Source organism: Capra hircus, chromosome 26 (genome assembly GCF_001704415.2).
Source record: "Capra hircus breed San Clemente chromosome 26, ASM170441v1, whole genome shotgun sequence".
In the NCBI taxonomy this organism is placed as follows: domain Eukaryota; kingdom Metazoa; phylum Chordata; class Mammalia; order Artiodactyla; family Bovidae; genus Capra; species Capra hircus.
This window is the reverse complement of record NC_030833.1, coordinates 12675877-12701031: the sequence shown is the minus strand read 5'-3', so window position 1 is coordinate 12701031 and position 25155 is coordinate 12675877. Positions and strand designations below refer to the sequence as shown.

Sequence of the window (25155 nt, the reverse complement as noted above, 5' to 3'; positions counted from 1 at the left end):
AGTAATACTGGTTAGCCCAAATATCACACAAAATTATTATGTATTTTGGAGTAAATGTGTCTTTAAGATTCAGCAAAGTGGTGAAGTGGAAAAGACAGGATATCTGGGGTCTACAGATTTAACAAATTTTCTTAATTTTTTTTCTATTTACCATGTTTCACCAAGTCTAGAAACGCCATCAATGATTAAGCATATCATTTTATATAGCATTAAGAAGAAAAACACTTCCAGTAATAATTATAGGATGTGTCCCAATTTCAGAGATGTAAAAATTTGAACTCTTGGATGTAAAAGAAATATAGCATTTTTTAAATTGTGAAATAAAAGCAATAAGAGGAGAAAAAAAATGCTGAAGTCTTATCTACCTAAAGAAAACCACTATTACTAACATTTGAATTTTTTCCTGTATTTTTACAGTTATGGACCTTTGTTGTTATTGTTTAGTCATCCAGTCCTGCCGACTCTCTGCAACCCCTTGGACTGCAGCACGCCAGGCCTCCCTGTCCCTCATCATCTCCCAGAATTTGCCCAAGTTTATGTATATTGCATCTGTGATGCTGTTCAGCCATCTCTTCCTCTGACACCATCTTCTCCTTTTGCCCTTAATCTTTCCCAGCATCAGGGACTTTTCCAATGAGTCATCTGTTCAAATCAGATGACCAAAATACTGGAGCTTCAGCTTCAGCATCTGTCCTTCCAGTGAATATTCAGGGTTTATCTCCCTTAAGATTGACTGATTTGATCTCCTTGCTGCCCAAGGGACTTTCAGGAGTCTTCTCCAGCACCACAGGTTGAAGGCATCAATTCTTTGGCGTTCGGCCTTCTTTACAGTCCAGCTCTTATAATCATACGTGACAACTGGGAATAGCCTTGACTATATGGATCTTTGTCAGCAGAGTAATGTCTCTGCTTTTCAACACACTGTCTAGTCTTGTCATCGCTTCCCTGCCAAGAAGCAATCGTCTTCTGATTTCATGGTTGCAGTCACCTTCTGCAGTGATTTTGGAGCCCAAGAAGAGGAAATCTGTCACTACCTCCACATTTTTCCTTCTATTTGTCATGCAAAAATGGAGTCCATTCTAAAACAGATGAGTCCTGGGTATTCTTTGGAAGGAATGATGCTAAAGCTGAAACTCCAGTACTTTGGCCACCTCACGTGAAGAGTTGACTCATTGGAAAAGACCCTGATGCTGGGAGGGATTGGGGGCAGGAGGAGAAGGGGACGACAGAGGATGAGATGGCTGGATGGCATCACCGACTTGATGGACGTGAGTTTGAGTGAACTCCAGGAGTTGGTGATGGACAGGGAGGCTTGGTGTGCTGCGATTCATGGGGTCACAAAGAGTCGGACACCATTGAGAGAATGAAATGAACTGAACTGAACTGAACTGAATGGAGCTGAATGCCATGATCTTCATTGCTTTAATATTTAGTCTTAAGCTGGTTCTTTCACTCTTCTCCTTCACCCTCGTTAAAAGGCTCTTTAGTTCCTCTTTATTTTCTGCCATTAGAGTGGTATCATCCACATATCTGAGGCTATTGATGTTTCTCTCACCTATCTTGATTCCAGCTTATAACTCATCCAGTCTAGCATTTCTCATGATGTGCTCAGCATATAGGTTAAACATACAGGGTGACAGCAGACAACCCCGTCATACTACTTTCTCGATCTTGAACCAATCAGTTGTTCCACACAGGGTTCTAACTGCTGCTTCTTGACCCACATATGGACCTTACAGATAGTATATTTAAAGCCTTTATGTACTAAATATACAAATTTATAAATATTTGTAAATATATATACTTATGCACTATACACCTTACCCTGACTCCTGAGAAACCTGTATGCAGGTCAAGAAGCAACAGTTAGAACCAGATATGAAACAACAGACTGGTTCAAATTTGGGAAAAGAGTATGTCAAGGCTGTATATTGTCACCCTGCTTATTTAACTTATATGCAAAGTACACCATGCAAAATGTAGGGCTAGATAAATCACTAGCTGGAATCAAGGTTTTTGGGAGAAATATCAACAACCTCAAATAGCAGATGATATCACTCTAATGGCAGAAAGTGAACAGGAACTAAAGAGCTTCTTTATGAGGGTGAAAGAGGAGAGTGAAAACACTGGCTTAAAACTCAACATTTAAAAAAGTAAGATCATAGCATTCAGTCCCATTACTTCATGGCAAATAGATGGGGAAAAAGTGGAAACAGGGGCAGATTTTATTTTCTTGGGCTCCAAAATAACTGTGGATGGTGACTGTAGCCACAAAATTAAAAGATACTTGCTCCTTGGATGAAAAGCTATGACAAACCTAGACAGTGTAGTAAAAACAGAGACATCACTTTGCCCACCAAAGCCCATATAGTCAAAGCTATGGTTTTTCCATAAGGTGGAGAAGGGGACAACAGCGGTTGAGATGGTTGGATGGCATCACTGACTCGATGGACGTGAGTTTGTGCAACTCCAGGAATTGGTGATGGACAGGGAAGCCTGGTGTGCTGCAGTCCATGGGGTCGCAAAGAGTCAGACATGACTGAGCGACTGAACTGAACTGAACTGATGATTTTTCCAGTAGTCATGTATGGATGTAACAGTTGGACCATAAAAAAGGCTGAGCAGTGAAGAATTGATGCTTTTGAACTATGGTGCTGGAGGGCTCTTGAGAGTCCCATAGACACCAAGGTGATCAAACCAGTCAATCCTAAAGGAAATAAGTTGAAGCTCCACTTTGGCTGCTGCTGCTAAGTCACTTCAGTTGTGTCTGACTCTGTGCGACCCCATAGACGGCAGGCCACCAAGCTCCCCCGTCCCTGGGATTCTCCAGGCAAGAGTACTGGAGTGGGGTGCCATTGCCTTCTCCAATACTTTGGCTATCTGATGCAAAGAGCTGACTCATTGGAAAAGGCCCTGATGCTGGGTAAGATTGAGGGCAAGAGGAGAAGGGGGTGACAGAGGATGAGATGTTTAGATAGCATCACTGACTCAATGGACATGAGATAGTGAAGCAAAGGGAAGCCTGGCATGCTGCAGTCCATGGGATTGCAAAGAGCTGGACAGGACTTAGTGACTGAACAACATTTCTAAATATTTATATTTGTATTTTTATTATACAGTCTATAGCCCCAAACCTTCCTTCACACTGTCCCCACAGCCCCCATGCTCCTCCTCTGAGGAAACCACTGTCAGCACTTAAATGTGCATCCCTCCCATCCTATACATGTTATATATACACATAAGTACACACAGAACTTAGAACTTTACCAGGCAGATATTTTACTACTGAGCCTCCTGGGAAACTAGCAGCACTGTAATGATAAAGTTTATGGGATTATAATGAGTAAGTTCAAATATGTCCACCTCACTTTCCTTCATAGCTTCATAGCATTCTGTTATGTACTATTGTTTTGATTGGCTAATTTTCACATTTGATTTTGAAGCCCAAGAAAAGAAAATCTGTCATTGTTTCCACTTTTCCCCCCATCTATTTGTCATGAAGTGATGGGACATTTGTAATACTTTATTTGTGTTTATTTTTTTCCACTGGGCCTCACCGGCATGTGGATCTTAGTTTCCTGGGATGGAACCCTCGGCCCCTGCAATGGAAGCACAGAGTCTTTGCTATTGGACCGCCAGGGAGGTCCCTGTAATACTTGATTTCTTAAGCTGGGTGGTAGTCATAAGTTTTTCTTAGATTGGTATTTACATATGAAATATTTCATATTAAAAAATTTTTTTAAAGATCAAATGAAGTGAAGAGTGAATTGTTTGCCTATAGACTCCAAGGGCTTCCCAGGTGGTGCCAAGTGATAAAGACTCTGCCTGCCAATGCATCTCAATGCTTGAGATGCAAGACTCAAGTTGGATCCCTGGGTCAGGAAGATCCCCTGGAGGAGGAAATGGTAGCAACCCACTCCAGTATTCTTGCCTGGGAAACCGCATGGACAAAGGAGCTGGGCGGGCTACAGTCCATGTAGAGGCACAGAGTCTGACACGACTGAGCGCCAGTGCACAGGCTTAGACTAGACTCAAAGGATCCTTCCTTGATGAGTTTTGTGTGATTTGGGTTTGGAGACACAGAGAATCCAGAAGGAAGGATCCTGGAGCCACCCAAATAGTCTGGCTTCTTCCTATGTTCAGATCTTTGTTCAAATATCCCTGAGGGAATCCTTCCTTAACACCCACTTCAGATCACCACATGTCCATTCAACTCTTTAACAAACAGCACTATTTTACTGCAAGAGGCTTATCACTCTGGGCTGTTTTAGTCCCCCACTAGAATACTCTGTCTTGGTCAACCCGGCATTTCCAAAGCCAGTTTAAATCCTCAATTATTTTTTTTGGGGGGGGGCATGTCTGGATGAATAAGCCAATGAATGAATGGGGAGACCTTCCTTCCAACCGGACACCTCTTTGGGGCCAGACTGGCAGGCAGAGGTAGAAAGAGGAAAGCCTGAGAGGCTAAGATCATGGCATCCGGTCCCATCACTTCATGGGAAATAGATGGGGAAACAGTGACAGACTTTATTTTGGGGGGCTCCAAAATCATTGCAGATGGTGACTGCAGCCATAAAATTAAAAGATGCTTGCTCCTTGGAAGAAAAGTTATGACCAACCTAGACAGCATATTAAAAAGCAGAGACCAAAAAAAAAAAAAAAAGCAGAGACATTGCTTTGCCAACAAAGGTCTGTCTAGTCAAAGCTATGGTTTTTCCAGTAGTCATATATGGATGTGAGAGTTGAACTATAAAGAAAGCTGAGCGCCAAAGAATTGATGTTTTTGAGCTGTGGTGTTGGAGAAGACTCTTGAGAGTCCCTTGGTCTGCAAGGAGATCCAACCAGTCCATCCTAAAGGAAATCAATCCTGAATATTCATTGGAAGGACTGATGCTGAAGCTGAAACTCCAATACTTTGGCCACCTGATGCGAAGAACTGACTCATCTGAAAAGACCCTGATGCTAGGAAAGACTGGAGGCGGGAGAAGGGGACGACAGAGGATGAGATGGTTGGATGGCATCATTAACTCAATGGACATGAGTTTGAGTCAACTCCGGGAGTTGGTGATGGACAGGGAGACCTGGCGTGCTGCAGTCTATGGGGTCGCAAAGAGACAGACAGGTCTGAGCGACTGAACCGAACTGAACTGAACTGAGGAGGCAGAGGATGAAGATCTGGGTTAGAGACAGGAGACAAGACTCGAGGGTGAGTCGCCTGGGGCGAAAGTAACTGGAGAGGCAGGAAGTCCGGGAGAGCGGGTCAGGGAGGAGGTGTCTTCAGGGCAGGGGGCGGGGCCTGGATGAGGGCGAGGGGCGGGGCCTGGAGGGTGGGGCCTGCGAGCGGGTGGGGCTCCTGCGTGGGCGGGTCAGGAGGAGGGGCGGGGTCTACGGGCTGGGAGCGAGGATTTGCGCTCTGAGGTGGCGGCGGCTGCGGCGGAAAATGGCTGCTACCGAGGCTGCGGACACTCAGCTGATGCTCGGAGTCGGGCTGATCGGTGAGGACACAGGCACCCTGCCCCGCAGGCCCGCACCCAATTCCGTCTCCGCCTGGGCCCGGGGCGAGCCCTGCTCCCGAGGCCTGCAGCACCGCCAGCGGTGGGGAGAGCGCGGCCCCCTCCAAGTTGGGCCTGGGCTGGGGACTGTGGGCCCGACCTCCTCGGCGCAGGGGCCGGGCTTGCAGTCCTGGGCCCGTGCGCCCGCGGCCTTGTTTGGGGCCTGCCCGGGCTGGGAGGCAGGGCGGGGGGACCCCGGAGACCTCCAGAGTTCTATGAGGGAAGTCCTCCTGGGTGCTCTGGGCTGCAGACGAGATTGGACATGAAAGCTGACCGAGTTGTTCAGGCGAGTCCCCGGAGAGGCCGAGGGCAGCTTGCAGGCCGCACGTATGTGAGGCTGCAGGGCCGGGGTCCCTCTGAGCGATGCAGAGACGGGCGCCACCCCGGCGCCCGGCTGGCCCCAGTCATGTGATCGAGCGGTTCCAGATGCAGTGGCCTGCTGCAGGCCCGGGGTGTTGCGCGTTCTGCATCGATTGTTTCCCGTTTGATTCTCACCTCGGCTCCAGGGGGTCTGGCTAATGTTTGATGCCCACTTCATGGAGCAGATGGAGGCCCAGGGTGTCATTTGTGCAAGAAGGCACCCTAGGAAGTGGTGGACCCAGGAGGGGAACCCTTGCAGTCTAGCCCCAGAGCCCCACCTCATACCAGGGGAGACTGCCTGCCTCCGAAGAGAGAAGTCGTGCATGTAACATGTAATATCATCATAGTGGGTGGAATCCCAGTTTCTTTTGAGGAAATCAATGTATAAGGAAGTGCGTTAGGATCTTTGGGGTGCCGGAAATGCATGCCCGAGACTTGTGCAATGGTTTTTGAAGCAACGTCCATCCTACAGCGACAGTGAGCATGGGGTTGGTTTAGGTGAACGTCTGTCGTTCTCTGCATGCCATTGTCCTTTGCAAAAATATTCTCCAGAGATTTTCACATATACCTAAACCCTAGTGCACAAGTAAGTTGCTTGGATTTAGCAAAACTGGTGGAAATGTGACTAAATGTTGCTGATTATTTTCACTGTCTCAAAGGAGTGCATTTATCTGGGAACAGATTCTGTGTTCATTTCTTTTTTTTTTTTTTTTTTCTGTGTTCATTTCTAATGTGATTTTAAAACTGTTTCAAAACAAAACCTAAGTACCTAAGACATCTTCCACTCCAGTGTTCTTGGGCTTCCCTTGTGGCTCAGCTGGCAAACAATCAGCCCGCAATGCGGGAAACCTGGGTTCAATCCTTGGGTTGGAAAGATCCCCACTCCAGTATTTTGGCCTGGAGAATTCCATGGACTGTATAGTCCATGGGGTCCCAAAGAGTCACTCATGACTGAGCAATTGTCGTTAAGACTTCTTAGTCCTTGTCGTTAAGACTTCTTAGTCCTTGAAGGTACTTTTGAGTTAAGACTGAATTAAACCAAGACTTTATCTGGTATCAGCAAAGAAAAAGATGACTAGCTGCATTTTCAATTCATTAAAAAAATTTTTTCATGTTTACATGAATTTAAAAGGGATTGGCTTAAAATAATGGGGCTCCTTCCCCTTATGACTGGAGGAGGACCAGGTGTTGATAATTGCTGAAGCTGAGTGATGGAGGTTCATTTTATCATTCTCTACTTTTGTTTTATACTTGACATTTTCATAATAAAAGGTTTTTTTTTTTAAGTCTGTTGATGAAAAACTGGATTTTTACTGATATATGTTCAGTTACTGTTTCTCTAAATTTTAGGCTGTTTTTTGCCTGGAGTTGTTTTTATTAGAAATTGCTCCTATTTTGTTACTGAGGTGTTGACTTTGGTGAAACTTCATGTATCACTGTTTAACCATTATTATTAAAATTTTAAATATAGACTTCATACTATCAGTACATAGCATGATATAACAGAGATTTCCCCATTTTCTTAATTTTCAGTTTTCAACAAACCCTTTCTATGTATTTATTAAACATACTTCCAACTAGATTTTAAGGTAAAATGATTATAAGTTTATGAGAATTTGTATGGGAGGAGATAGGGAAGACCCTGCTGCTGCTACTGCTGCTGCTGCTAAGTCACTTCAGTCGTGTCCGACTCTGTGCGACCCCATAGACGGCAGCCCACCAGGCTCCCCCGTCCCTGGGATTCTCCAGGCAAGAACACTGGAGTGGGTTGCCATTTCCTTCTCCAATGCACGACAGTGAAAAGTGAAAGTGAAGTCGCTCAGTCGTGTCCGACTCTTAGCGACCCCATGGACTGCAGCCTACCAGGCTCCTCCGTCCACGGGATTTTCCAGGCAAGAGTACTGGAGTGGGTTGCCATTGCCTTCTCCAAGGGAAGACCCTACCAAACCTCTAAAGCTACATTTTCACTCATGAATTGTTAGAAAAGCTTCTGCTTCAGGTGGCCTAAAATTCGAGCTCAGGAGAGCTAGCTAATGGGACCAGGAGAGGTAGATGAGAACTGAGGGATGGGGGGGGTGGGGATCTCACATGCTCTGGGCTTCTTTGTAGAATGGGGTGTTGAAACTGATTCCACGAAGTGCTTATAAGTAACCAATCAATTCACTTCCTTGCTGCTGTTTGACATTCTCACAGTGACCATCTTTCCACCGTAGAAAAGGACACAAATGGAGAAGTTCTGTGGGTGTGGTGTTACCCTTCCACCACAGCTACTTTAAGGAATCTGCTGCTGAGAAAATGCTGCCTTACAGATGAAAACAAACTGCTCCATCCCTTCGTCTTTGGTCAGTACAGAAGAACATGGTTTTATATCACGACAGTTGAAGTTCCAGATTCTTCCATTTTGAAAAAGGTATGACTGTAGGAGGGTCAACAAAATGGAAAAATATTCTAAGTGATGTAAGATTATTCCAATAACCCTTAGCTTTAGAGTTCCTCATTCGTAATATGTTTTGGGAAAATATTAAATATATGATTTTAATCGGGAATGTTCTCTTTCACATTTCACTCTCAATCATTACGTTGATTGGTGTATATATGTTGTTTGATTGACCTGTGGTTGGTATAGAGAAGCTTTTCCCAGGTTACACTTGGAGTAGAAATGTAGAAGAGTTTTCAAAGCCTTGACTCTGATTAAAAGTGGGAAGAAGTAATTTTCTGTAATTAAAAACTATTTTGAAGGATATAATTATCCTGGTTAAGAAAACTTTTTTATTGGTTTATGTTTGATAAGGGGATGTTAAGAATAGAGAAGATAACTAAGGAAATTTGTGTGTTCAGTAGACTGTGTGTGTGTGTGTCATTTGATATGGACACCATCAAGGTGACAGGCTAAAAGCCAGTAAGTATGTGGTCGTTTTGGACTTTCCTAGTCCTGCACAACTAGCAGGGTTTCTCAGAGAAAAGAATATTGGTACGGAGTGGCCGAGCCCCTGGTCGGCTTCCGGGTGACGACTTCTTTTAGCATTTCGGGGCTATTTCTATAGTCAGCACCAGATGGTGTGAAGCATGTTCAGGATACCAGTTTAAATGTAAGGAATTACATTTAAAGTAAACAGGAAGGCAACAATTTAGAAACTGTAAGAGGTTTAAGACAAAACAGATTAATAATTAGAAAATGTGAATTGTAAAAAGATACTAATGGGAATAACAGGTATATGATGATCAGAAATTTGTGTGTATAGTAATCGAGGCATATGAATAAATGAAGGTTAAAACAATGCCCTTTAGCCTATATAACACCCTACAGAGACTTGAATATTTGCGGAACTGTATGATTTTTACTGAAACAGATATATGTTGTTTTCCATCCTTCTATTTCATTAATGAAAAATAGTCACTAAGTGGTAGGTCTGATATAGCATTCCTAATTCTGCTTTGATGAGGATAGGGGGTTTTAAATAAAAACTCACATTTCTGACATTTGAAATATTTTTATGTTTTTGAGGAAAAGAATTCTAACTAAAAGGAAATTAAATATATGTATATATAATTTTTATGTATATATACACACATAAAATATTTTTTATGTGTGTATATATTTATAAATAATATGCACATAAAAGTATAAAGAGGCAAGTGAGGACTTGTTACATTTTGGTCTTTTCTTTTTAATGCTGGTTTGTCTTATACAAGAGGCTTGTTAGGATGTAGTAATAAAGATTAATTCTATTAAAGTGTCTTTAAAGAGTGTGCTTTTTTTTGTTTGTTTTGGACAGGTGACTCATTTTTCTATTGTTCTGACCGCCAAAGATTTTAATCCAGAGAAATATGCCGCCTTCACTAGGATATTGTGTAGGTCTGTATGAAAACTGTATTAAATGCTAATATACAAAAGTGAGGCTCTTACTCAATAGTCATGTAGCAGATTTCTACATGAGGAAGCGTATTTCAGCCTTCTGTTTGGACACTGTTTTCTAAAGAGGAATTTTGTCTTACTTCTATGGTACTGCTCCTGTTATCAGGGAAAATAATAGACCGGGGGGAGAAAAGGCAGTTTGCGCAACTGATGTAGGTGCTGGGTATTTTGAGTCACTTGCCACTTTTGGCATTTTGCTTCTGCTCATTTCCAAGCTGGAACTTTCCTTAGGACGGAAGTGGTAAGCTGGTTCATCTGTGTCAGTCTGTGTGTGGGAGTCATTGGGGAAGGCTAACAGGCATTTTGAATTATGCTTAAGGACAGGAAAATATTTTTTATCTGGAATGCTAAGGAGCTGAGAAACTGATGAACTGGTTAATCATGATTCTAGTGGACTCCTTCAGTTTCACAAGTGTTGAAAAAATTAAGTATACTAGTTCGCTTTCTTGGCTTGATAAGTGTATCTAGTGACATTAATGAAATCTCTCTTATATATGAGAGACATTATCTTTTTCTTTAAACAAGACTTTTGCAGGGTTTCGGGTTTTGCTTTTTTTTTCCTAATATTGTCACTAGATAGAATTATAATTCTATCTAGTGACAGTGTTATGTGTTAACCTCAGGTTTACATCCAGTATGTAGATTTTTTGGGGGGGGGGCGGGATAAGAGGCGTTGTTTTTGTTTTTCACACTATAAGCCTGACAAATGGTTGCATTTTTGCCATTTTTATATATGTATACACACACATACACAAAGTGTAAGAATACCGTCTCATGATCTAAATGTTACAGTTAGGGTATATTTTGACAAAACGAAGTTTTACTGTTTTTGCAGTCAGCTGTGATAAAAACTTCTTGCTCTCCATGAGATAAATTCTAGGAGTGTGGCTTACTGTGGAATAGACACAGCTGTCTGCAAATAAGGCACTGATGCAAAGGGAGATTGTTACTGTTAGGGTCACTATCTGGAAGCCATAAACTAAAGACACTGCAGAGGTGTTTTTGAACAGACGGTGGACTCCCATTTCATTTGATTGAGTTGAGATTAGGTTGCTCAGCTGAATTCGCTGGGAGATATTCTGGGCCCTTCTGGGCCTCTAAAGGCCAGGTAGCTTTAGACCATACTTCCTGCCCTGGAGGAAGCCCAGAGAGTTTCTCAGCTTGTGCCGTGCTGTGACATTGTCACACTCTGAATTCTCTCCTGTCACAGTTAAAACAGGAATGAGGACTCAAGCTGATGCCAACCACTTCCTCTGCCCGCCCCCCGCTGACACCCTCAAGTGTTTGCCCTGGCACCTGTCCACACGCACGTGCTCTCTGCACTCACACTCAGGCTCCCCATGAACACATGTGCCTCTTTACACACACAGAGATAAACACTTTTTCACTTTCCTTTTTTAATTTTTACTAAGGTATAGCTGATTTACAATGTTGTGTTAGTTAGAAAAGCACTTTTTGATGGCAGGAAGGTGCCCTCTCCCATTTCTGGTGAGAGGTGCCCTTCATGGCATGCTGTACACAGTGGGCGGGGAGTCCCCACATGGCAGGGTCCATTCCCTCTGTGGGATCTGGGCCCACTGCCATGACCCCTTTTTATAATTTTAAATTAATTTTTTAAAATGAAATTTTATTTTGTTTTTCAAATATGTAATCATTTTAATGGTGCCGTTTGGTTTTGTGCTCTGCTTTGGTAGTGGTAATGTAAGCACATAATAAAAAGAAATGCAAATAACACCAAAGGGTGTACAGTGAAGTCTAAGTCCCCTCTTTTCCCAGTTCCCAGTCTCCAGTTCTTCCTCCTCACCCCCCACCCCAGGGCAGCTCCTGAACTTGCCTTCCTTATGTCTTACTGGAGCTGTTTTCTTCATCTATAAGCACTGGATGAGTTCATGGGGTTGACTGTTTTCTCTACATGACAGTTCACCATATTCATTACCTTCGGCCTCATTTCCCCCAGTGTGTGCACAAAAATAATTTTAAAACACTGACAGTTGATGAAATTTAACAAGCAGTTAAATCCCATGCTTTTTTTTTCACTTAATCTACAATAAATATAGTTTTCAAGTGAGCTGTCTTAAACAGTTATTTTATGTTCATCCCAATTTTGTACCCCTTCAGCTACTAAAATGCTCAAGTAGACCCAGGCCTGCTTCTCTAGAAGAGTTCACATTTAGTTTCTCACAGGAAGAGATTGCAGGGGAAGGGCCTGATATCACATGTGAGCTGTAAATGTAGCCGGCTTCCTGTCAGCATTTTCTGGACCTTTTTAATTTAATGAATGTATCTAGTGTGTATTTATCACCAGAAATTTAGAGGAGTTTTATTTCTTAATTATCTAAATATAGCTACCTCTGAGAACTCCAATAGTAAATATATGTTCTACAGCTAATTGTTGCTTTCTCTGTGGACAATGCATAAACTCCTTTCTTATGAAAGGAAATCCAGCAATAAAACAGAGTTGTTACGCCCAACGACACCACCTGTGAATGTAAGACATAAAAACAGATAAGGATTCAGTATTCTTGAGAACAGCGGGGCCTCAGGAAGTCCTTAGTTCATTCTCTTGCCTAAGTGGACCTCACCTGGCCTCCCCAGATGTAACGAGAGCTGACTTCACAGAACTGTTGAAGGTTTCTCCAGTGGTGGTTTAATTTTTTAATATGTTTTCCAAGTAAATTTATGGAAGTAACCATGTCATGAAAAGATACAGGCATTCAGAAGTATGTTAGCAAGTTGGCTCAGGTTCTTTAGAATGTACCCATGCCTGGCCTTGGTGGGTTACCCCAGGTGGTCTATGCTAACTAGAAGCATGCTTGCTTTTTTGTCCTTTTTCACAGAATGTACCTGAAGCATGGGAGTCCAGTTAAGATGATGGAGAGTTACATCGCGGTTCTCACGAAGGGGATATGCCAGAGTGAAGAAAATGGCTCTTTCCTTAGCAAGGACTTTGATACCCGAAAGGCATACCTTGCAGGTTCCATCAAAGGTAAAAAAAAAAAAAAGATGCGAAAAAGAAACAAAAACCCATCCCAACAATAACAAAACCCCAGGCCAAGGACAGTCTCACATTAGAGTGTTATTTCCTCTTTCCACATGTTTTCATCTACATGATATTTGTTTCCTGTGCGGGAAGGTAGTTCTCCATTTCCTTATGTGGTTAGAACTCTGTCAGGAATGCAGACTTGTGTGGTGTTTCTTTCCATATGATTCCAGCTGTCTATAGAGAGTTCTTTCATCTGCATGCTGAAGTTCGCAGGTCGAAGTCTCCACTGACTTCCATCGTTTTCCTTTCCTTAGATTTTAGCAGTGACCTCTTCCTGTGGGGGAGCTAAAGCCGCTGCCCCAGTTCCCAGTCTAACTCCCTGCCTCTTTTTCCTCGCTGGAAAGTCCAGCCTAGAGCTGAGCCAAGAGTTTGTGTCCTTAAACAAGGAAAGAAAGAGGATTCTGCGGGCGATGCTGGCCTTCATTCTCATCCCTGATCCCACTGTTTCGTATGGTTTCTAAGCATCCCTGTTGAGGTGTTAGGTGTTTGTCCAGCTGTCTCTCACAAGGACTTGTGCAGTGATGTGTATGTAGGTTTGGGGGATCAGTGAACCTTTTTTCTTAAGCTTAAGCTTTCACAACCCCAAAGATGGAGATTCCCTTCATATAATTCCCCTTTCTTGTGAATCTGGCTTCACCTCTGCACCCAGCATCCAGTCCCTCGTGGGAGTGGGTGTAGCTACTGTAGCACCCATCCTGGGGAGCAAATGTACGGAGTGATACGACCATCCACCAACTAAGGTGCTTCTGTACTTATAACATTTACCAAAATTTAGTCTCTGTATTGAAAATAATTAGGCGTTCATGTGATAAGAATTATTTCTGATAAAAACTTGATTTCCTTATATAATGTTTAATGCACTCATAATTTTTTTTGTTTTAAGACATTGTATCTCAGTTTGGAATGGAAACTGTTATCTTACACACAGCACTGATGCTAAAGAAAAGAATTGTCGTCTATCATCCCAAAATAGAAGCTGTCCAGGAGTTTACCAGGTATGATCTCTTATCATTAACAAGTGTAAGCTTTGTTGGCAGCCACTTTGGGGTCCTCTGTGTCACTGTGGGCCCTGTTGCTTTGCATGTTGGAATAAATAAGATGTGTTAGCTTAGGGGTGAAATGCCACTTGGGTTTAGAGTTCATATTCAAGGTCACTGAGTTTGAACAGAGTCTTCTTTAAATTTTGAAATGTGAATATTTTGGAGCAGGAAGTTTGCACACATTCTCTTGCCAGAGAGTAGATATCAGCCTTGTAGCCATATGCTTTCTGTCCCAATTACTCACCTGCCATAGGTTGCATAAAAATAGCCATGGACAGCCCATGCATAGATGAATGAGCATGGCTGTGTTCCAGTGAAACCTTGCATGCAAAGAAGGGCAGCGCACTCATGGGCCGTAGTTGCCTGACCCCTGTTTTTGGCAAGTTGTTCTTCCGTTATGTTTTATCCCAGACTCTTATTTATAGAGTAAATATAGATTTGTTTTGTTTTCTTTGCCAAATCTAACTTAGATTCGTTCTTAGATTCTTTTGTAAAAGCAGAGGAGCTAGCATTTATGCTGTTCACTGTATGTGAGGCGTTGTGTAAGCCACTTGGATGCATTAGACTTACTCACAAGAAGAACCCTGGGAGGAAGTGTGACTGCCCTGTGTATAGATAAGCAGATCGAGGCTAAGTGGTTAGATACTGAGAAGAAAAAAGGCTTGCTGGGCAGAAAGACCTGGGGTAAAGTCCTGGGAGACAACTTCTTAGCCTTGTGACCACGTAAAGGATATGTAATGTTTCTACACCTCAGTTTCTTTATCTGTGAAATGAAGCTGGTAATACCTACCTCTTAAGCTTGGTTTCAGGATTGGAAATAATTTGTGTAACATGCTCAGCACGTGCCTTGCACATAGTGTGCACTCTAGAAATGACTACGGTTGTTAGGATGGTGATTGCCTTAGGTCACAGTAATGGGACCAGAATTGTTATCCTGCTCTCACTCCCAAATTCTGTGTTTTTCCACCCATTTTCCCTCTTCCTCTACATTTATGCAAACCTGAGTGTCCTCAGTTTCTGAGATGTCTAGTAGGCCACCAGAGGGTTCACAAAACCACAGGTGCATTCAACGCATACTTCTTCCTGAATGAAGTAGCTGTCTCACTGGAAGTTTTTTAAGAAAACTTATTTTCGTATAAAAACAAACACAAAGTAGTTTGCAAGTTTGGCTGGAATTTTAAATATGAAATGGGAGGCTTCAAAAAAATTTCTTGCTTGCAGGGCCCACTTTGGATTTTACCCCCAGACCGCTTCTGTGGTGGCCTGCAGAGTGGGGCATTGGGAAGAGCGCTTTATTATTACTGTTGTTTTGGCTGCCCTATGAGGCATGTGGGATACTGCCTAAGCAGGGATGGAACCCGCACCCCCTGCAGTGGAAGGCAGAGTCTTAATCACTGGGCCACGGGGGAACACTTTAAAAGCATCATTCCTTTTGGCTCAGACGATAAAGCATCTGCCTACAACGCGGGAGACCCGGGTTTGATCCCTGGGTGGGGAAGATCCCCTGGAAGAGGAAATGGCAACCCACTCCAGTGTTCTTGCCTGGAGAATCCCATGGATGGAGGAGCCTGGTGGGCTACAGCCCATGGGGTCGCAAAGAGTCGGACATGACTGAGCGACTTGACTTTCACTTTCTTTCCACCATGGAGATCTTTCGAAACGAATACCTTCAGTTTTTTGTAGCTTATCAGACCCCAGAAGTGGTGTTTAAAACACTTGGGCTTCCCTGGTGGTTCAGTGGTAAAAATCCACCTGCCAGTATAGGAGACTCGGGAGTTCGATCCCTGGGTCAGGAAGATCCCCTGGAGAAAGAAATGGCAACACTCCAGTTTTCTCGCCTGGGAAATCCCATGGACAGAGGAGCCCGGTGGGCTACAGTCCACGGGGTCACAAAGAGTCGGACACAACTGAGCAACTAAACAACAGCAAAACGCTGCGTTACTTTACTTTGAAGCCTTGAGGTGTTGGCACAGTGAGCGTTTGTTCTTCTGCATCCGGAAGCCAGTTTCCTCCCCCAGAAGAGGGAACAGGACGGGCAGAGTCCCAGGGGTGGGCTGACAGCCATCTGTGTTCTCACTTTGGTTCCCCAGGACTCTGCCTGCCCTGGTATGGCATCGACAGGACTGGACCATACTTCACTCCTACGTGCACCTGGATGCCGATGAACTGGAAGCCCTACAGATGTGCCCAGGTAGGCAGCAGGCTCCCCGGGGAGGAGAAGCTCAGCTTTAACCAGGGTTGTTGTTTGTTTGGGGGAGGATTTTGTTTTGTTTTTATTTTAGAGCATTCCTAAGGGGAATGTTGCCCTTTCCTGGTAGATCAGATAGTAAAAATCTGCCTGCAATGTGGGAGACCTGGCTTCAATCCCTGGTTTGGGAAGATTCCCTGGAGGAAGGCATGGCAACCCACTGTATTCTGGCCTGGAGAATTCCCATGGACCAAGGAGCCTGGTGGGCTGCACTCGTTGGAGTTGCAAAGAGTTGGACGCGACTGAGCGACTAAGCACAACATAGCAAGGGGAATGATTATTTAGTATTGATTATTTAGTATTTCTTTGGTAAATGCAGCCAGTTGCTTTTTCCCTTAAAAAGTTTTTTTAATTAAAAAAATTTGTACACCTGAAACTAATAAAACGTTGTAAATCAATTATACTCTAATAAAAATTATAAAATTAAAAGAAATTGATAAAATACACAAAATCACCTAAAAGTAACCACCATTTTCATTTTCCTTTTTATGGAGTGGGGCATGTTTCAAGACTTGTGGGATCTTAGTTCTCTGAGCAGGGATTGAACCTATACCCCCTGCAGTAGAAGCATAGACTTAGCCACTGGACTGCCAGGGAAGTCTCCCCTCATGGTATCTTTTGATGAATAGAAATCTTAATGTGTTGGGGTGTTTTTAGACTGATGATTTTATCTTTTATATTTTGTTTAAGAAAATTTCTATCCCAATGGCAGAAAGATATTCTCCTATATTTTCTTGTAAAAATTTATATAGTTTTTTTCTTCATTTAAGCCTTTAATCTACCTGTAATTACTATTTTTGTAAGTAGGATGTGAGTTTCACTATTTTAGTTTTTTCCATCTGGATAGCAACTTGGCTCAGGAACACTTACTGAATAGTGTCCTCTCTCTCCAGGAATCTGCAGTATCATTTTTTTTTAATATTTGATATATGATTTTATATATCATAGAAATCATGGTTTTATGAACCATATTTGATACATGACTTTGGTCATCATATATCACATTTTCTTATACCTGAGGGAATCTTTGTCTGGGTGCTCTGTGGTAGGTTTTTGCTTTTGTTACCGCCGTTGTTTTTTAAATGTCCTCACTTGGTAAAGTAAAATTGGTCCAAAAAAACAGTTTATTTTAATTGTATTGATCTGTGAAGTCTAAAGTCAGGGAACCTTTAACACCAGTTCCAAAAGTCTGCTGACTCCTTTTTGCTCATTTGTTTTTGGCTGTACTAGGTCTGCTGCTGCACCCAGGCTTTCTCTAGTTGCAGCGAGCGGGGTTTGCTCTCCAGTTGAGGTGCGCAGGCTTCTCATTGCGGCGGCTTCTCTCGTTGCGGCTCATGGGCTCTGGGGCACACAGGCTTCAGCTGTTGCGGCCCATGGGCTTAGTTGTCCCATGGCATGTGGAATCTTATTGGAGTAGGGGTCAAACCCATGTCCCTTGCATTGGCAGGTGGATTCCTAACCGCTGGACCACCTGGAAGTCCAGTCTGCTGATTCTTGAGTTGCTTTGATTCCTCTAGTGTTTATTGTATCTGATCTAAAGTTGGTGACGATGATGCTGTTTCTTCCATGCTATCCCTGAGGAACCTGAGTATTTGGCTGTGACTTCTTGGCAACAGAGACCTGGGAGGGGACAGTGGTCAAGAGAATCCTTGCTACACGCTGTTTTCTCTGTCACTCGCTTTTAAAGACTTAATTTTTTATTTGACCGCGCAGATAAAGAAAGACCTGTGGGATCTTAGTTCTCTAACCAAGGATTGAACCCGGGACCCAGCAGTGAAAGCACCGAGTCCTAACCACTGGACCACCAGGGAATCCCCTCCTCTGTCATTCTTGACCCAAATAGCGGCAACTAAAACGCTGATGCTCTACTTCAGTCTTCTTCCTTGACATGAAATCTAATTTGGGGACATTCTGAGGGGTGTGTGAGTTTCTTCAGACAGTTGGCAATAATGTCACCTTAAGAAATACCACGGATACAGCTTAAATGCCCTGGATAAGTAACGCAGAGAAGAAAAGCAGCTGATGAGCTCTTAGACTCACTCCCGTTTTGGTATCTTCACAGTGTGATTTCCTCCTTCTCCAGTAATGCTAGTCCTCCCTGTAACACAGGTTACATCGCTGGATTTGTGGACTTGGAGGTGAGCAATAGATCAGACCTGTACGATGTGTTTGTGAATCTGGCAGACAGTGAGATCACCATTGCCCCGCTCGCAAAAGGTTAGTTCTCTGTTCTCTGTTGTTGACACTGGATATAAGCCAAAAACAGTTGTATTTTTTAGGCTGATTCTCATTGCTTAAATACTAAGTACTCACCTGTTGTGCTGGATGGATTTTTCTGTGTCTAGAACACAGCACTCATTCCAGTAGACCTAACGGTTAAGGATACGTGTGAGTGCTTATGCTGTATGGTATGTATATATGAGTAAGATCAATGGTCTGTTCCTCTTGTTTCTCCACTTTTCTGTTTAAACAAAGTGTATTTGTTATCTATTGCCGCATAACAGATGACTGCTAAACACTGTGATTTAAAACACCAAATACTTATTATCTCAAAGTTTTGGTGGGCAAGAATTTAGGAGGGACTTAGCTAGGAGGTTCTGGCTCAGGGTCTCTCATGAGGTTTTAATCAAGATGTTGCCAGGGCTGCGGTCAAAGGACAGCTCAGCTGGGGCGAAGAGGATCCCTTTCCAAGCTTGCTCACACGGCGGTGGACAGGCGGCCACACCACAGGGGCCTTTCCCTAGCACAGCTTGAGTGTTCTCAGCACGTGACTGCTGGTCACCCCAACAGTAATTCAAGACAGGGGGCCGCAGTATCTTCTGCAACCTAGTCTCGGAAGTCACATACCGTCACTTCCTCTGTATTCTGTTTGTTTAAGCAGGTCATTAAGGGAAAAGAATTTAGACTCCACCTCATGAGGGACAAAGTATCAAAGAGTGTGCAGCCATCTTTTACTACGCAAGGGTTGAATATGACTCCTGTGTGGAAAATCTTTTTGAACAATGTCTCAGCAAACGCCAGGGAATGAATATTCTTGGAGGCTAAAGACCAAGAAAGGGTGCTCTAGTGTCATAGGGTCACTTCTGGAAACTGTAAATCATCCTAAATTACAGCTGCATAAAGTAGAAAAGGTTTGGGTTTTACACATTTTGAGCCCAGGACATTGTGAAGTCTTGGTTTTAGATGAGAATTACCAGTAACAGCTTTTGTGTTGTCATTTTATCTTTCTCCTAAAATTGGGAGCAGGTGAATGCTAGCCAGTGAGGGATATTTGTTAGCTAGGTTCTGATTATGTGAGGCTTTATCTAGCAACCTCCAATTAATAGAGCTAAAACTTGTTTTCTCTTAATTCACTTGGAAATTATAAGCATAATACATATTCATGGTGAAAAATTCAAAATATAGTATCAGGTCTTTTGGAAATGTTGCCCTTTGTAAAGCTGGAGTGGTAGAAAACTAGCTGTGGCCAGGGCCACTGAAACTGCTGAAGCGTTAGGACCGGAAAGCATGGCCGCTCCCTGCTGTGCCCTGCGGCTCTGAGTCAATGAAATGGGCTCAGTGGAGTCTGTCCCTCTCGAGTGTTAAACAGAAATCTCTTGTTAACCTTCTTGCTGCAGAAAATAGCAATGTAGATACTGGGTTGCCTAAAAAGTTCGTTACAGAAAAACCTGAACGAACTTTTTGGTCAGCCCATAATTACTGTAACTTAGGTTGCTGCCTTGGCTCATTCCTAAGGGCCTTTACACCGTGGTTGTTGAGATGCTTCTGCAGAACTGACAGGAAGCACTGCTTTCACAATATTCCTGCCAGAAAGATAAACGTGAATTCCCAACTGTGAAGACGTGGACAGGAAAGTCAGGCTCTTGGCTTACAATCACAACCTACATGTAGTCAGTTTTCATTAGGTTTTTGTCTAGAAAGAAAAAGTTCTTACCAGAATTTTGGTCGGGCGTTGGTGTATTTTTACTTTGGACATGAAGTATATAAATCATGATCGTGCCTTGCCTTCTGTTGTGTCGTCGTATTTGTGTGTAGTCAGTTCAGTTCAGTCGCTCAGTCATGTCCGACTCTTTGCGACCCCATGGACTGCAGCACAGCAGGCCTCCCTGTCCATCACCAACTCCCGGAGCCTACTCAAACTCATGTCCATTGAGTCAGTGATGCCATCCAACCATCTCATCTGTGTGTAGTAACAGGATGGAGATGTGGGGGCTTGTCAATTGTTTTTTCAGAATCCCCTCTGTACAGTCGTTTGGGTTGTCATGTAGATGATTATTTTTCATTTTGTAAATGTCTAAACATTCACATAACATATTCTTCTTGATCTCACCAGAGGCCATGACAATGGGCAAACTGCATAAAGAAATTGGTCAGTTAATTGTCCAGTCGGCAGAAGATCCAGAGAAGTCAGACAGCCAAGTAATACAGGTAATGCCTTCATCTTCCCACCGACAGGGTCCCGAAAAGTCCTGCTTGGCAGCGGCAGGTTATCTGCTGCCCACGTAGTGAAGTGAGTGGAGAGGCCCATGGGCAGCTGCTCAGAGGAGGTCTTCAGGATGGGCCCAGTGAAGATAAGCCAGTCGGTCACCAGGCTCCAGGGAGAGACAGATACAGGGGGCTGCTGCCCACATGAGGCAGTTGTTGTGAAAGCTGTAGCCGCCAAGGGGCGGGCGGGGCCACAGGTTTGGTGGGCACTTGCCAGCCACGCCTTTCTCTCAGTGCTGGTGGCCCATCCAGCCATGGCCTGGAAGGGCGGGCAGGTTTTGTCCCAAGAACCCAGATTCTTGTGACTGTCCTACTGGACAGAGGGTCACTACCCACCCATTCCACTGTCAGCATTAGAGTGAAAACAGTGTTGGTGAAATGTGTAAATTTGAGTTTTGAATTACAGTGTTTTTCATGGACTAAAAGTGATCCATAGATGGTTCAGTATAATGTATGACGTAGTGCCTGGTATGTATTCAGAATTCAAAAATGTCCAAATGAATTAATGATATCAGCAAACCAGGAAAGACACGTGACTTTAATGCGAGCCCTGCTGAGTCCTCACTCAGCGTCCCAAAGGGAATGTCAGTCGGTGAAGGGGAAGGAAAGCCTGTGTGGCGGGTGCTGGGCTGCTCATCCCAGGTAGGAGGGGACTCTGGGAAGAGATTTGTTCTAAAAACAATAGCAGATTCCTCAAAGAGCCAAACACAGCGTTAATATAGATTTGGTAATTCTATATTAAAAATTGAAAACAGGAACTCAAATAGATATTTATGTACCCGTGTCCATAGTAGCGTTATTCACAATGGCCAAAAGGTAAAAACAGCCTATATGTTCATCAGCGGACGGATAGGTAAACAACATGTGGTGTGCACACATGGTGGCATGTTATTCAGCCTTAGAATGAAGCGCTGGCGTGTGCTACAGCATGCATGAGCCTTGAAAACGTTATGCTGAGTGAAGGACGCCAGTCACGAGGACAGATGTTTTGATTCCACTAGTACCTATTAATAGAATAGGCAAGTTCATAGAGGCAGAAAGTACAATGGTGATTGTCAGGGTCTAGAGGGGCCGGTGGGGGGTTATTGTTTAATGTGTACAGAGTTTTGGTTTAGGATGATGAGAAAGTTCTGGGAATGGGTAGTGGTGATGGCTGCACAACATGATGAAAGTACTTAAAACGCCACTGAGTTGTGCACTTTAAAAAAAAAAAAAAGGTTAAAATATTCCCCCCACTCCCACCACCGCTGCTGTGCAAAGTTAGCCGTGACATTTATTTTTTGTTGTTTTAAATTTGTTGCATTTTTTATAATTTACAGATAGAATTAGTCTGATAAACTTAAAAAATAGCAGGAAAATTTCTGGAGAGCTATTCAAATTTTTGGACTCGAGTGTATTGTATATTTTCCTATTCTATTAAAGGATATCTCCCTAAAAACAAAAGAAATCTTCACCAACCTGGCTCCATTTTCAGAAGTTTCGGATGATGGAGAAAAGCGAGTGCTCAATTATGAGGCACTAAAGCAAAGACGATTTCCACCAGCCACAGAAAACTTCCTCTACCATCTAGCAGCCGCGGAGCAAATGCTAAAAATCTGACGGTGGGACAGAATGTATCACTGATGACTGATCTAAAGCCCTAGCACCATGATTATCCATTAACTATGTAAAATACTGGAAATAACCAAGAAAATGTTATATTTTTAATGTTTTATTTGAAAGCATTGTAATTTGACCTGAAAAAGCACTGAAACACACATGAAAACACTTCTGATTTCCTATCTGATTAATTTCATGCCTACTCTCAATGTTTACAAAGTGCTGTAACCACCTATCTATGTAACTTTATAAAAGCCCGTCATCCCGGGGTAAGAGCAGAGCAGCTCTGTCAAGTTCTCCCGCAAATCGCAGCAAATTTGAAGGCCTTCATTGTTGCAAGTTCCAGTTTATCTCATTGTGTAGCCACAAACTAACGATTTATTTTCAGAAAGCTGCCTGAAAGTTTGCTTTGAATTCTTCTAGGAAGAACTTTAATTCCTCATGAGGAACTCCACTTTCTGAGCCAAACTACTAAGTTCTCTGCAGAACCGTCTAGAAGATCATTCAAAAGACCCTGCAGTTGCACTTTCTTGTAAAAGAAATTTTTTTTTCTTCGCCTTTGAATATTTTGCCTATATTACAAGGGTTTTGCCTAGATTTTATACTTGAGTAGACAACTTTAATAATCCATATTTATACTGTTGCAGAGGTGAGCATTTGGCAAATTTAAGCCATGAGTGCTCTTTAATTAACCTAGTTGCTAGCAATATTCTTTTGAAAAAAAGAGGCCAGTCCTTATGTAGTAGCATAAGAGAAGCAGCCCATTTTGAATATAAATGTCTGTCTGACTGAAACAGCAACCTTATATAATTGGTGAGGGAGTGTGAGAATTAACTTCTTGTAAAGGCCAAAACTAGAGAATATCTTCAAACAACGTCAGTAAAAATAATTTGGCCACATATGAAGGTATCCATTCTCGTTTAGTTAGGTACCTTTTTCATAATTGGAGACCTAAAAATTGCAAAATAAGCATGGGGGTCGAAATTATGTTCTTGTTATATGTATTCATATTAATTATAACAGGTTATTTTTTTCACTCAGTACTCTTGTCCTCAGAAATCTTAACCAGAAAAATGTTTGCAGAAAAACTTGTCTTCATTGGATCTTTCATGTATCCTGGGTGATAGACATTTGTTAAGGGAAAAAATTTTTAAACAGCCCCTTCTTGGTTGGTGTCAGGGGAGGATTTGAAGTGAAATGATGTTTACTGGGGCAAACAATTGAAAATTAAATCTGCACTTTATGAAAATGAATATAACGTCTTTTTACCGTCTTTTTTTCATATATTACTGTATTCACTCATGATCAAAGTTGTTGAAATGACAAATTTATGATACAGAAATAAAGTGAAATATTTTGATATTCAGCGCTTTTAGGCATAAATTGTGCCCTTTCTCCCCACTCCAACCAAACGAAAGAAAAAACCCTCTCTGTCAAATGCGGACCCTCTGGGGATTATCCGAAGACCTATAGGAATGTTCAAGCAGTCTGGCTCCTTCCACCCCTGCCTTGGCCCTTCTTTCCTTACCTGGTCCTCCTCCACGCCCCCTTCCTGGAGCTGACTGTAAGGTCCAGGTGTCAGGTTTGAAAAGATGTCCTCCCATTACTACTGTATCATCGATCAGTGGCTAAATCTTCACTTGGAGCCTTTGCACATTTGTCATTTTGTTTAGGAGAAACTTGTGGCTACGTGGAGCTGACTGGTAGATCATTTTGACTGGTTTTGTCCTTTTAGGCTGTGGTGAAACACCTTTTACCAAATTTGGAGATAACTGTCATTGTGGCCTAGGGAAAACTGAAAGCCCCAGGTGCATTGTTTTTAAGATGTATTTTTTCGGCTGTGGTAAGTCTTCATCACTGCACACAGGCTTTCTCTAGTTTCGGTGAGCGGTGGCTACTCTCCACTGCAGCGTGAGGGCTTCTCACTGCGGGGACTTCTTGTGGAGCGTGGGCTTGTAGGGCTCACAGGCTTCAGTGGTTGCAGCTTCCAGGCTCGAGAGCACAGGCTCAGTAGTTCCACAGCACGGGCTTAGTTGCTTCACAGCCTGTGGGATCTTCCCAGACCAGAGATCAGACCGGTGTCTCTAGCATTGCAAGGCAGGTTCTTAACCACTGGACCCCCAGGGAAGCCCCACAGGTGTGTTCTGAGATGACTTGGGGCAGGGTGTGTTAGAAACATCCTCCACCCAGTACACAAACATGGGTGCCTACTCTACACTGTGCCCTGTGTATCGTATCCTGGGGCTTCCTTGATGCCCACGACAATGGTTCTTACTCTCAAGATGCACTGTCTGTGGGGGCATAGGGTCAGCAAACAGGCCATGGCATGGCCGTGTGGCAAGTGCTAGGTGAGACATGAGCGCTGTGGGAGCACACTGGCTGCTGCTAAGTTGCTGCTAAGTTGCTTCGGTCGTTTCCGACTCTGTGTGACCCCATGGACAGCAGCCCACCAGGCTCCCCCGTCCCTGGGATTCTCCAGGCAAGAGCATTGGAGTGGGTTGCCATTTCCTTCTCCAATGCATGAAAGTGAAAAGTGAAAGTGAATTCGCTCAGCTGTGTCTGACTCTTAGCTACCCCATGGACTGCAGCCTACCAGGCTCCTCCGTCCATGTGATTTTCCAGGCAAGAGTATTGGAGTGGGGTGCCATTGAGCACACTGGAGGGGCACCTAATTCAGTCCTGTGAATCCTGGAAGGCTCCCTGGAGGAAAGTGATTGACGTCCAAGTCAGACTTGAAGGCCAGGGAGAGGTTAACCTGGAACAGAGGGAACAGCGTGTGGGAAGGCTCAGAGACACTGATGGATGTCAGTCCAGCGGGAGTGGCAGTCTTCTACCTGCCATGGCAAGGAATTTAGACTTGATCCTGGTGTACTGGGAAGCCGTGTAAGGCTTTTAAGCAGCTGTGGTTTAGC

General features: G+C 43.4%; 1 protein-coding gene across 4 annotated transcripts; it reads left to right on the top strand.

The window, feature by feature from the left end:
* On the top strand, window positions 5385-23605 carry FAM45A (family with sequence similarity 45 member A). Of its 4 annotated transcripts, XM_018041446.1 has the most exons (9): window positions 5385-5495; window positions 8126-8322; window positions 9689-9768; window positions 12666-12814; window positions 13755-13866; window positions 16002-16102; window positions 18269-18376; window positions 20493-20587; window positions 22067-23605. In XM_018041446.1, the coding sequence occupies exons 1-9, from the start codon at window positions 5441-5443 to the stop codon at window positions 22241-22243; spliced, it is 1074 nt and encodes a 357-aa protein (XP_017896935.1). In that variant the 5' UTR covers window positions 5385-5440; the 3' UTR covers window positions 22244-23605. The 4 variants fall into 4 exon arrangements, with proteins under 4 accessions (XP_017896935.1, XP_017896936.1, XP_017896937.1 ...); XM_018041447.1 differs by lacking the exon at window positions 18269-18376; XM_018041448.1 differs by lacking the exon at window positions 9689-9768 and having other exon boundaries at window positions 5400-5495; window positions 8106-8322.

Bases quoted from the DNA above. Each gene is read 5' to 3' on its own strand.
- FAM45A (XM_018041446.1), top strand. From the start codon at position 5,441: ATGGCTGCTACCGAGGCTGCGGACACTCAGCTGATGCTCGGAGTCGGG. The intron at 16,103-18,268 runs GTAGGCAGCAGG...CCTGTAACACAG, and splicing joins AGCCCTACAGATGTGCCCAG to GTTACATCGCTGGATTTGTG. The intron at 18,377-20,492 runs GTTAGTTCTCTG...TGATCTCACCAG, and splicing joins CATTGCCCCGCTCGCAAAAG to AGGCCATGACAATGGGCAAA.